The following is a 13206-nucleotide window of genomic DNA, read 5'->3' on the forward strand; positions in this document are numbered from 1 at the left end:
GGCCAGGGATCGCCTGCCTTTCACCTTTCTTTGTATCCCCAGGGCTAGCACAGAGCCTGATATTTAATAAATATTGATTGACTGACAAAAATAAACCTAACCCATTCCTGTCACCCTTACATCTTGTGGCCTTCAAAATATGGAGTTTGGAAGTTATCTTTGGATAATTGTTAACTTTAAGAGCCTTTACATAGGCCATCTTTTCCTTGGTGCTTCCGATAGCTTTCTACTCTATTTGGATTTTTGCATATTAATATCACTGAGGCTGAAGGCAATGTGTGATAATTTGAAACAGTATTTGAAAGGAAAAAAAATCCAGGCCCTCTTATAACCGTAAACGTTCATTAAATGCACAGCACAGTCTTTGACAGACACCAGTTGTTATGGATTCAGAGATTGTTCTTTCAATGCCACAAAGTTCTTATGACATCCTTGATACTTTCTACAGCTGTGTTTATTTAAAAATAAGAGTTTCCTGTTCTGAGATCCCATACTTTCTTTTGTGCTTCTCAAATAATTTTCTTAGTTCCTCCAGGTAGGTCTGATGCAATTCGTCAATCTGTTCTGGCGTTGGGTGTAGATTCTGTTGAACAGGGATGGGGTGGCCCACTGCAAGAATACAGAATGTAAGAATGCCACAGGTTATATATACATATCTCTAAATGCATTTAATCATCCATAAAAGGAGACTGGAGTACAGGCAGCCAATTTCTCTGCCTGCAGTCTGTTAACTCCAAATTTAGTTTTTCTCTCATCTTGCCTGAATGCGTACCATCCCATTAGATACGAAACAGAAACACTTGCCTCCTTTGCCAACATTGTACTATCAGTACCCTGGTGGTTTTGACTCTTTGTCAAATGAGCTACTGTCTGAAATGCAGCTGTGGGTTTATGTGAACATTGCCCTCCCCCAAGGTCACCAACACTCTCTGTCTGGCACAGCTGACAGCCAGACCACAGGGCCTTACTATTGATTAATGGCCATGAGCTCACTGAAGACTGTGGGGCATCCACTCCCTCATTCTCCTCATTCCTTATTGTCCCCCTAGACTGATTTTCAGTGGTCTTACATTTTGAAATACACAGAGTCAGGCCCACTGAGGACTTAAAAGGGACTTTGCTGGGAAAGGAAGAAGTATTTTCTAGTGGCATTATTATAGACACTAATTCAAGACTAAAGTTCAAAAGCAGCAGATTACGTATATTATGTATTTATATATATAATTTTTTGTATGTATATTTATTTTATGTATAATTTATATATATAATTTTTTAGCTTGGACCCCCTTGATCAGCATCCATTAGAAATCAACACAACTTCTAGAAGTGTTTAAAGTATCATAGTTTTTCCACTTGGCTTGTGGACTTAGCATGTTTACTTAGATTTTACCTACTTTGGAGAAACCAGAGGGGTTTTGTTTGCTTGTTTGTTTTTTCCCCTCTTAAGAAGAAAGAGACCATTTCAGAATCCTACGATGGTGAGGCTACCACACTACTCATGACGCCCCCTGCTGGCTTGATTCAATCCTACCTCTCAGCTCCACAGAATAAAAATCCCTTTCCTATATATGCTAGGCCAGGCAACAATTTGGCCTCACTCAACTCTAAGTGACCTGGACATGACGTCAAATTAGGTCTAGAGCAAGGGCTTTTAACATTGTGGTTTTTAAAAAAGTATTTTTATAATTTCCTTTCAATAAAATTGGTTTCCTATGTAATCCTATATACTTTATTTTGGGCATTTAAAAACAATCTGAAAAGGGGTCCATAGATTTCACCTAACTGCCAAGGGGGTCTACGACACAGAAAAATGTTAAGCTGGGCCTACAGACAACGGAGTAGGGCTCTGTGTCTAAGAAGACGTGGTCTCTTCCAACAGGTCTCTGAGTATCCCTAGTGCTATGTGGCCTAGTTCAGTCAATCAATGAACATTCGTTAAGTACTTATTACATGCCAGGTACTGCACATTGGGAGTATAAAAAGAAGCAAAAGATCATCCTTGACCTCAAGGAGCTTACAATCAATAGGGAAAGGTGAGTAGAAAACCCAATAGAAATGGACTGATGGGGGATGAGGATAATAATGATTATTATTCAGTATAATAATGATCAGTAAAGCATAATTATTATTATGGCAGAAGCTGAGCTAGGGAGCTGGTACATAAAAAAGAAGTTTAAAATGACATCAACTTAGGGGATGTAACAGAGATTACATGCCCTAATTGCAGAATTGATTCTTCTCAATTTGTCTAGCATTTTTAAACAGACAGAACCACAGCTGCTTAAATTCAATTTTCTTTGATAGCTTAGAGGCAAAAATAACACTCAACAATATTAACTACACGCGAGCAACAAGGGGGCAGAATAGATCCCATTAAGAACCAATCATAACTAAGGTTTTCATTTTCTTTTATGGATGAGAATCAGATACAGTGAGAGAAAGATGATGTGGTGTAGTGGAGAGAAGGCTGGCTTGGGCATCAGGATGCTTGACATTTCTAGTCCAAGCTCCTCCATTAACCAGTGAGACAAGTCATTGTCTCCCTGGACCTCAGTTTCTCCATCTGTAGAGCAGTAATTCAAGGTGCCTTTCTGCTCTTTGAATTTCACTGCATTTTTTTTCCCTTAACGAGTGGGGAGAAATCTCTGGAATGATGGACCAACTTCAACTATTGGAAGCCTTATAGAAGTGCCCATCCCACTCCTGCCTTTTTAAGGGCTAGATCTGTGATTTCACTGATATAAGGAACTCCTAGTGAGGAAAATCCTTCCACCAAGGCAGATAATAGCAATTACTCTAAAACTTAGAATCACAGAAAGTTGCCTGGAGCACTTAGAGATTAAGTGACTTGTCAAAGGTCATAAACTCAGTACTAGGTACCAAAAACAGGACTTCCTAAATCTAAAGCCACATCTATCCTCCATACAATACTGTTCCTTCCTTTCTTGCATGATTTAACAACCTTGCAAAAGAGTCAGTGAGTTAGAATTGTTTTTATCTTTTTATGTCGCAACATATTTGTTCAACAAAGTTATCCAATAAGTGTATGAACAATAAAGATGGCAAGTCAATCATGTAACAAGAACAAATAAACAACTTATGTGCTTCATTGGTAAGAAACATTTTGTAAAAATCTTGAGATGCCTAGCACATTAGATATTTTTTCTTGTTGAGGATTTCTGGAAGGACAAGAATACTAGTCAAAAGATGAAAGAGCATGGAGGAGATCTGCACCTTTGCAGGGGATGTCATCATTGTCAAGATCAAATTCTTTGAGTGTTACATAATTAGGCAAAATGCTTTGGCCCAAGCCTATTAAAAATGGACTTTAAGAATTCAGTTCTGGATTATTAATCTAATATGCTTTTTCATTAGACATTCCATAGTTAATTTTGCCCCTATGATTCTCTTTTTCTAGTATTTTCTTTTGCTGATTTTTAATGATAATTTATATAGACTCTTTCTTCACAAGAGCTTAAATGTCTCCTACCTATACACTAATTTTATCTTCATATGGTTTTCTTTGCTTCTCTTTCCATTAATAGCTGACATTTTTGGGGATTCACAGAACTCTTCAGTCTGTACAGAACTGCAATGGAAAACTACATGAATGATAATGGAGAGGCCCATTGTAGGCATGTGTGGGAAGGTTGCTACCCAATACAAAGAAAGAAGTGGGCAGAAAGGATCTAAATGATGCTATCAAAAGGATGTATGACTAGGGGAAAAAGTGGGCTAACTGATGGCAGGTCTCATGCTTTACATGTATTCATAAGATGTCAAAGAAAGAAAGGAAGGTGCCCAACCACAGAGATTCCCAAAGTGGACAATATCGCTCCCTGGGGGGCACTGGAATGATGGGGGGGCAGTGGTAGCCTTAGGTGCAAATGGGAGGGGGTTGAATAAAATAAGGGGATGATAGAAGCATAAGGAAAGAAGAGAAGAAAATTTTCAAAAAAAATCTGTACATGTTTCATCTGTTTTGCACCAGAGTTAAAGTCATAGTGATTACATTATTTTCCAAATAAGCACGCAAAATGCAAGTTATAACTGAGCAGTGGTCAAGTCCACTAACAGGTCTTAACAAGCAAGTGTTTGCAGGTGAGGATGTTGCACATCATCAGGAAGTCCAGCATGCATCAGCAGGAATATGTGCACGTAATCACTTGTTTACAATGTGATATGATACAGTTACATGATGCAATATTGCATCATCAAAATTTCAATGCAGAAAAAACTCCACATATTTACAATAAATTACTAAATTTAAGATGTGTCACTTTAAAAAAAACCATATTTTAAAAATGATGCAAATTTCAAAAAAAAAAAGTTAGAGTTAATTAAAGTAGATTTCCAAGGGGCTCTGGGTAATTTTCTTTTGAAAAGGGGTGAGGTAGGTCAAATAAGTTTGGGAACCTCTGATTTAGATGGTGGATCCACTATGTTGAATTTATAGGAGTCACACAAAATGGATAGGTATGGATGGGCTGTCTTCTTCACTATTAAGGGAATACCCACATTGATTCATTGGTATATTTTGAGAATTTGAGTTATATGGCACTTATAAGTATGCAATGTGCTTGACATACATTTTCAGGCTATCAAACTGACTCTAACCTACCTTTCCATCCTCATTTGATATTATTCCCTTTCATGTTCTTCACATTCCAGCCAAACTGATCTATTATTAACTGTCCTTCATTTTTTTATTTCCTTTTCCCACATCTATTTTTGCTCACACTATCTCCCAGTGCCTGCACTCAATTGTTCTTGACCTCTCCTCCCAATTTCTGTCTTTAGGTAGATAAATGGGCTGTACAAGTCACTATTAATGAAGCCGGCAAAATTAATAAGAGAAAAAGAGAAACATAGGACAAAAACTAAGCATGGTATTTCTAATCAGAAAGAATACTGGATTAGCAATACAGAACTGAACTCTGAACAACAGCCCTGTGGAGGTAGGCACTGCCTCCACTTCGAAGAGGGGGAAATAGACTCAGAGGAACCATAGTCTCATGGAGCTCCAAGGATAGAATTTGGATCCACGTCTTCCTTGATTCTTAGTCTAATGCATTTTTGATAACATGTAAGCTATCCAATTTTACATATGGAGGAGTTTAGATAAGGGTCCAATAACATATAGTCAGCAATAGGAACTGGGATTTGAACCCAAGTCTCCTGATTCCATTGTATTTTTGAAACTGAAGACTATGAAATTTTGTTCATTGAACATCCCAGAAATCCTGGCATGATGTAGAGGGACGACCTGGAAATTCAAGGTAAAAATCTGGCATAATCATACTTTCTGATACTGAGAAATAACCCATGGAACTCAGCTTAAAGTAATATTATGGTTTTTAAGTTTATCACCATTTTCCCAAATGGGTTCCTACTTTTAGATACTAAGGTTCCTACTATCTCTAGTCCTTGGTTTAGTCCCAGAAGAGACATATCTATTATGAAGGTCATCATTACTGCAAAGGCTAATAAAACCCAAATTGCATTTTCAAAAATGCAATGCTATATTTGGAAGCAATAGTCACAGGCCAAACAGGAATGTCAAACACGTTTGAATTGGTTTCTTTGTCCAAAAAACATCAAGATGAGGCAGCCAGTTTAACTATTGCACACAAAACAGAAAGTTATTTTCAAATCTAAAAAAAATAGAGTGAGTTAGGTGGAACATAGGAGTGATTAGTGAGATAGACTTGAGGAAGGTCAATCAGGAAAATACTACAGTATAGTTGTATGATGGATAGATAGATAGATTGATTGATTGATATGTAGATACATAGATACATAGATGAGTAGTGATAAGGACCTGAATTCTAGTCACCAAAGGCTATCAGGGTTATTACTGAATTTTATTACTGTTAAAGGAAGAATAAGTCAACAAAAATTTATTAACATTTAACATGTGTAAGGAATTGGGGCCAAGTGCTCAGAGTACATAGTTAGGTATAACAGATCTGGCTGCTTTCAAACTGTTTATAATCTAGATGGGGTGCAGTGGAAAGAAACAGAAACACACATAACTATGAGACAAGGGGGAAGTGTTAAGCACAAGGAAGAAATCCAAGCAGAATGCTATTAAGAATTTGAGTGAGACGTCACCTTTAGCCTGAAGGTGGGAAGGGAAGCCTTCATGGAGAATGGGGCACCTGAGTTGGGATATGAAAGGAGACAGACCTTGGGCCAAGAGGGTAAGTTCATTTCTACGCACGGGAATAATGACATGAAAAAACGTGGATATGAGAGTGAGAAGTAAGAGACTCAAGGACAAATCATGATGGTTTCTAGTTAAGAAAGGGAGTAATAAGAAACAAGAGTGGAAAGGTAGATTAGTCAGACTGTAGAATGCCTTGAATGTTGGGAGAATGAGATGATATTCTCATTTGGCAAAAAAAACAAACAAAAAAAACCCCAAGGTCTGAAGAAATCAGAGTAATGTATTAGGAAAATTATGTAAGCAGTGGTGTGGTTAAGGATTGAGAAAGAGATACAAAAAGCAATTTCTCTGTTACTCTTCTTAAGTTTACTAGTTGTAAAAAATCTTTAAGTTAAAAAAAAATTCTACCTTGTTTTGACCAAGAAATACAGAAGTCAGGTGCTACCAAGTGGGAAAATCTGCCAAAGTTGTATCTTGTAGTTGAAAGGCCCTTAGTCTGTTTATCCTATGCAGGAAACAGCTTTCTGGCATTCTCTACCACTTTTCTCCTTGAGTTCTTTCCAATTTTTTATTTTAAGTATAAACCTATTCAGAGGCCTTTAAAATGCTGGGAGTGGTGAGGGAGTCCTTCAGTTCCTTGCTAAAAAAATTGGAAGGCAAATGACAGATGCTTTCTCGACTTCACCATGAATATGTGTGTATATTAGCTGTGGATGACCTGGGCTGTTGTCAGTTATAAATTGATGGTCCTGAGCACCTAGGACTCATCATCTTGCTTAAACCTAACATTAATACATTTTAAAATTTACTTTTAAAGTTTGAAAATTATACTTACTCCATGAGCCAACTGAATTACTCCTCTTAATTACTTTTCTGAAATTTACTCAGTATGTATTTAAAAGCAAAGTATATGTTTTGTAGAAATAAAGAAGATTTCCAGGGGGCAGAACCAAGATGGCAGCTGGAAAGCAGGGACTTGCCTAAAGCTCTTACCCAGGACCCTCCAAACACCTATAAAAATGGCTCTGAACAAATCCTAGAACTGCAGAACCAAAGAAATACCAGAGGGAAGCAGGGCTCCAGCCCAGGACAGCCTGAACGGTCACTGGGTAAGGTCTATCGCACCATGCTGGGAGCAGAGTGGAGCAGAGCCCAGTGTGGGCTGCGCACAGACCAACCAGACTTGGGAGCTGGGCGGAACAGGCCATAGTGCCCTGAATCAGTGAGCTGTGGCAGTTACCAGACTTCTCAAGCCACAAAAACCAAAGGTAACAGAGAAGGTTAGTGGAAAACAACTGTGGGGACAGAGTGAAAGGAGTTCACAGTTGGCTACCTCCCCGGGGACGGAGGAGGTGGTGCAGCTCTCAGGCTGCTTACAGAACTACAGCTACAGTTGCTTCCAGTCCCAGGCACACCTGGTAGGAGGATCAGAGCAGGAGCGCAGAGACTGCTTAGATCTGAGTTGCTGTCCAGGTTGGCGGTTATTGGAGAGGAGGAACACTGGTGTGGCAGAGCTTGCTGTGTAGAAATAACTCTGAAAACAATAGCACAGCCCCTCAAGCTTGGGACAAAGTACTCTATACTCTACAAGCAGTCATACCCCAATGAAAAACTCAAGGGTTAAGCACTTGGCTGGGAACATGAACAGGCAGCGAAAAAGGACTCAGACTCAGACTCAGACTTTGGAATCTTTCTTTGGTGACAAAGAAGACCAAAACATACAGCCAGAAGAAGTCAACAAAGTCAAAGAGCCTACATCAAAGGCCTCCAAGAAAAACATGAACTGGTCTCAGGCCATGGAAGAGCTCAAAAAGGATTTGGAAAAGCAAGTTAGAGAAGTAAAGGAAAAAATGGGAAGAGAAATGAGAAGGATGCGAGAAAACCATGAAAAACAAGTCAATGACTTGCTAAAGGAGACCCAAAAAATACTGAAGAAAATAACACCTTAAAAAATAGACTAACTCAAATGGCAAAAGAGCTCCAAAAAGCCAACGAGAAGAAGAATGCCTTGAAAGGCAGAATTAGCCAAATGGAAAAGGAGGTCCAAAAGACCACTGAAGAAAATACTACCTTAAAAATTAGATTGGAGCAAGTGGAAGCTAGTGACTTTATGAGAAATCAAGATATTATAAAACAGAATCAAAGGAATGAAAAAATGGAAGACAATGTGAACTATCTCACTGGAAAAACCACTGACCTGGAAAATAGATCCAGGAGAGATAATTTAAAAATTATTGGACTACCTGAAAGCCATGATCAAAAAAAGAGCCTAGATATTATCTTTCAAGAAATTATCAAGGAAAACTGCCCTGATATTCTAGAGCCAGAGGGTAAAATAGAAATGGAAAGAATCCACCAATCACCTCCTCAAAAAGATCCCAAAAAGAAAACTCCTAGGAATATTGTCACCAAATTCCAGAGCTCTGAGATCAAGGAGAAAATACTGCAAGCAGCCAGAAAGAAACAATTTGAGTATTGTGGAAACACAATCAGGATAATACAAGATCTAGCAGCTTCTACATTAGGGGATCGAAGGGCTTGGAATATGATATCCTGGAGGTCAATGGAGCTAGGATTAAAACCAAGAATCACCTACCCAGCAAAACTGAGTATCATGCTCCAAGGCAAAATATGGAATTTCAATAAAATAGAGGACTTTCAAGCTTTCTCAGTGAAAAGACCAGAGCTGAATAGAAAATTTGACTTTTAAACACAAGAATCAAGAGAAGCATGAAAAGGTAAACAAGAAAGAGAAATCATAAGGGACTTACTAAAGTTGAACTGTTTTGTTTACATTCCTACATGGAAAGATGATGTGTATAATTCATGAGACCTCAGTATTAGGGTAGCTGAAGGCAATATACATACACACACACACACACACACACATACACACACACACATATATACACATATATATATATATATATACATATGTGTATATATGTGTGTATGTGTGTGTGTATATATATATATATATATATATATATATATATATATATATATATATATATATATATATATATATATATAGACAGAGGGCACAGGGTGAGTTGAATTTGAAGGGATGATATCTAAAAAAAATCAAATTAAGGGATGAGAGAGGAATATATTGAGAGAGGGAGAAAGGGAGAGATAGAATGGGGTAAATTATCTCACATAAAAGTGGCAAGAAAAGCAGTTCTGGTGGAAGGGAAGAGGGGGCAGGTGAGGGGGAATGAGTGAATCTTGCTGTCATCGGAATTGACCTGAGGAGGGAATAACATACACACTCAATTAGGTATCTTACCCCACAGGAAAGGAGGAAGGAGATAAAAAAAGGGGAGATGATATAAGGGAGGGCAGATGGAGGAGGGGAAGTAATCACTTTTGAAAAGGGACAGGGTCAAGGGAGAAAATTGAATAAAGGGGGATAGGATAGGAAGGAGAAAAACATAGTCTTTCACAACATGAGTATTGTGAAAGGGTTTTACGTAATGATATGCATGTGGCCTATGTTGAATTGCTTGCCTTTTTAGGGAGGGTGGGAGGGGAGGGAAGAGGGAAGAGAATTTAGAACTCAAAGCTTTAAAAGCAGGTGTTCAAAAAAAAAGTTTTTGCATGCAAGTAGGAAATAAGATATACAGGCAATGGGGCAGAGAAATCTATATTGCCCTACAAGAAAGTAAGGGAAAAGGGGATGGGGGGGAGTGGGGTGACAGAAGGGAGGGCTGACTGGGGAAAGGGGCAATCAGAACATATGCCATCTTGGAGTGGGGAGGAGAGTAGAAATGGGAAGAAAATTTGTAATTCAAACTCTTGTGGAAATCAATGCTGAAAACTAAAAATATTAAATAAATAATAATTAAAAAAAAGATTTCCCCATCAACTGGGAAATGGCCAAAAAATCATGGTAACAATGTAAGGCAATATTCCTACAGCATAAAAAGATGAATACCTGGAATACTGAGAAGCATGGGAAGACTTCTATGAATTGATACAAAGTATACAAAACTGGAAAAACAATATACACAATGAAAATTGTGTAAATAGAAAGAAACTCCACAACCCAACCTCAAAACCAAATGCTCTATTATGATAATGACCAAGGTTGACCTGGAGAAAATTCACTTTTTTCTCTTCTTCCTTGTTTGAAAAGAGTATAGGGGTTGAAGGAAAGAGAAACCATGTGTTGAATATTGTATATTATTCCAGACTCAATATGTTGGTTAGCTGTGCTGAATTGCTTTCTCCCCCACCTTTCCCATTATCATTCTTTTTCTGTATTCTTTGCTATAAGGTATGACTCAGTAGGTAGGTGGGAGAGGGGGTGGAAAGGATGTATTGGTAAACAGAAATAATGGAAAACCAAAGATATGAAAAATGTGAAATATTACCAGTCATTCTCTGAGGAGATAAACAGAAGCAGCAGAAAGGTTGGTTGGGCTCCTTTTCAAAGGTAGAAAGGACGGTAAGAGTTATTTTATTGGCTAGAAAGGATTACAGTGGAGTCTAGAACAAATGGGTCTTGCTTGGTCATGGGCACTTTGTACTCAAGTTTATTACTTTTAGGAGGTGAGATTCTGACCTCCTTTAATACATTGGGACAAAAAACTGAGGCCTAAGATAATGACATAGTAAGTAAACAATCTTAAACTTTCCAACTACCTGGCCCAAGGAACAACTGAAGGTTATCTTAGAGGCTGCTAGGTGGTACACTGGATAGTTCACTAGGTCTGGGGTCAAGAAGAACAAAATTAAAATTCGCTCTCATACACTTACTAGTTGTATATGTCACTTAACCTCTGCTTGCCTCAGTTGCCTCAGTTGCCTCATTTGTAAAACGGAGATCATAATAGCACCAGAGTTGTCGTGAGGATCAAATGAGAAAATAATTGTAAGGCATTTAGCCTTACTTAATAAACTTAAATAAGTAATAAAGGGTACTTAATAAACACTTAATCCCTTCCCTTTGTTTGTTTTAGGAGAGGACCAGTGACATCAGTCTTGACCCGCCCATGAATCGGTTTTAAGTGGGGCAGAGTTGCACAAAGTCATCAGCCTTATTCTCTCTTCCAGAGTCATTAAAGTCCCTTGGCAAGACGAAAGTCAAGATGACTGGCAATGGCCCAGGATGCAGAGCTAGGAAGGCTACAGTAGCAAAATGTTGTCTGCATTGTCAGATAAATCACTGAATAGGTTATTTTAGCGTAGGCAGTCTTTGTTGCATGGGCAAGCTCAAATCCAAGAGGGAGGGAAAATATCCAGAAATAGTTGGGAAATAAAAAGGAAGGATAAAAAGTTCTTTCAAAATAAATAAAAACAATAGAAATTAAAACCACTGTATTCCAAGTTATTTCTTCCAGCACTTCAAAGATAAATAAAAAAAATGTCTTTTCTCTTCTTTTCAAAACATGACATTGCTCTCTCACCAAAATCAAGCAGACGTTCTGCTTATGCCAAACATTAATCCATTTCTAAGGTTTAAAAGGTTGAGATATGTTTGTGTCCTTGAGAATTCCTGGCAAATGAGACAGTAGATAACAAATGGGGTATGAAAAAACCATGTAGAGAACAGCAGCCCTCCAACATATGCTATAGCAGGAAGGCCCGTTGCCCCCTGGAATGGAGAGGAGTGAAATTCTGGCTCTGGGAAACCTACAATGAGTCACTTTCCTTCTCTGTACCTTTGTTTACCGATCTGTACAAAGGCAATAATAATGTTTGAGTGGTTGTTGGAAGAAAAGCATTTTGTAAACCTTAAAGTGCCATGCAACTGTGAATTATTAATTCTAGTTCTCCTTCTCTCTGCTTCTTATTATAATGAGAGCTTGATGACATGTTAGGATGACATTTGAGGGTTTTTTTTAATTGGGGGCAGCTAGGTGGTATAGTGAATAGAACACCAGCCCTGGAGTAAGGAGAACCTGAATTCAAATCCAGCTCGGACACTTGTGTGACCCTGGGCAAGTCACTTAACTCCAATAGTCTCCAAAAAATAAAAATTAAAAAAAAAAGAAACTGACAAAATCTCCGATTTTTGAATATTTGGCTAAATTGATGTGTGGCAGTAGCATACTTTTTAGTGCTATGAAACATGCAAGGAAAAATGCAGAAGACTTTTTTAGGGATGTGTTCAGTTAAAAACACAATTCTGAGTATGGAACAATGGAAAGAGTGTTGGATTTGGGTTCAGTCCCTTGCTCAGTGCTTCCATGTGTGACTTTGGGCAAGGCACTTCTCAATTTCCACAAGTGTAAAATTTGGGGGTTAAACAAAGTAACCTCTGAGACAGCTTCCAACTTGAAATCAGTGACCCATCTTGTAGGAGATCAAGTCAAATGAAGATTATAAGAAAAAAGGGAGAGTCTAATCAAGACACCAGAGAGGGGATGACTGGACTCATGTAAGAGAGGTCAGTAAAGTCAAGGGGAAGAGACCCTGACCTGAATGCATCTCTTTTAAATTTAATGGGATTAAAGAAATTCTATTAATAGGATTTGAAATGAAGAGGCCTTTTTAGCATTAATAAATGTATCTTACACCAGAGAAGCCATTGTGAGTTTGCATTCAGAAGGAAGTTTATGATGGAAAATGAGTCAATATTTAATAGTGTGGAAAACTTCTGGGCTACCAGACTGATAGACACTGAAAAGAATATTCACTGAATATTTGGGTGCCTATTACATAAGAGGCCCTAGGTAGCTTCATCATGGTCTATGTCGGAAATCCATACACGACTCAAGAGAAAGCAAATCAGGCACAGTGAACCAACACCAGTCCAGAAACAATGAGAAACGTGACAAAAAGCCTTCTTGATAAGAATTCAGGGAAAGAATGGCACAGGCTGACAGGACTCATGTTGAGAAAGAAATATATCTACAAGCCATGGACAAAGAAAGGAATCTAATTCCTCAATAACGGTTTCAACATTATTTTGTGATTTGTTCTTCTTGGTAATGCCACCTGTATACTGTTGGTCCATACTGCTAGGGATTCATCCTTTAACTTTAGTTTCTCCCTTTCCCCTCTCCCCTAAAACTTCCTCCTCCCCTCCA

The 13206-nt window shown here is 38.3% G+C and overlaps 1 protein-coding gene across 1 annotated transcript in view; it reads right to left on the bottom strand.

Annotated features, from left to right (window-relative positions):
• Positions 1 to 325: 325 nt before the first annotated feature.
• Positions 326 to 13206, bottom strand: part of MOGAT1 (monoacylglycerol O-acyltransferase 1) — a 44938-nt gene continuing 32057 nt past the window's right edge. Inside the window, exon 6 of the mRNA XM_036757051.1 lies at positions 326 to 609. Coding sequence (XP_036612946.1) covers positions 455 to 609 — 155 coding nt within the window. The 3' untranslated portion in view covers positions 326 to 454. The remainder of the gene's footprint in view (positions 610 to 13206) is intronic.

Source organism: Trichosurus vulpecula, chromosome 4 (genome assembly GCF_011100635.1).
Source record: "Trichosurus vulpecula isolate mTriVul1 chromosome 4, mTriVul1.pri, whole genome shotgun sequence".
Taxonomy (NCBI): domain Eukaryota; kingdom Metazoa; phylum Chordata; class Mammalia; order Diprotodontia; family Phalangeridae; genus Trichosurus; species Trichosurus vulpecula.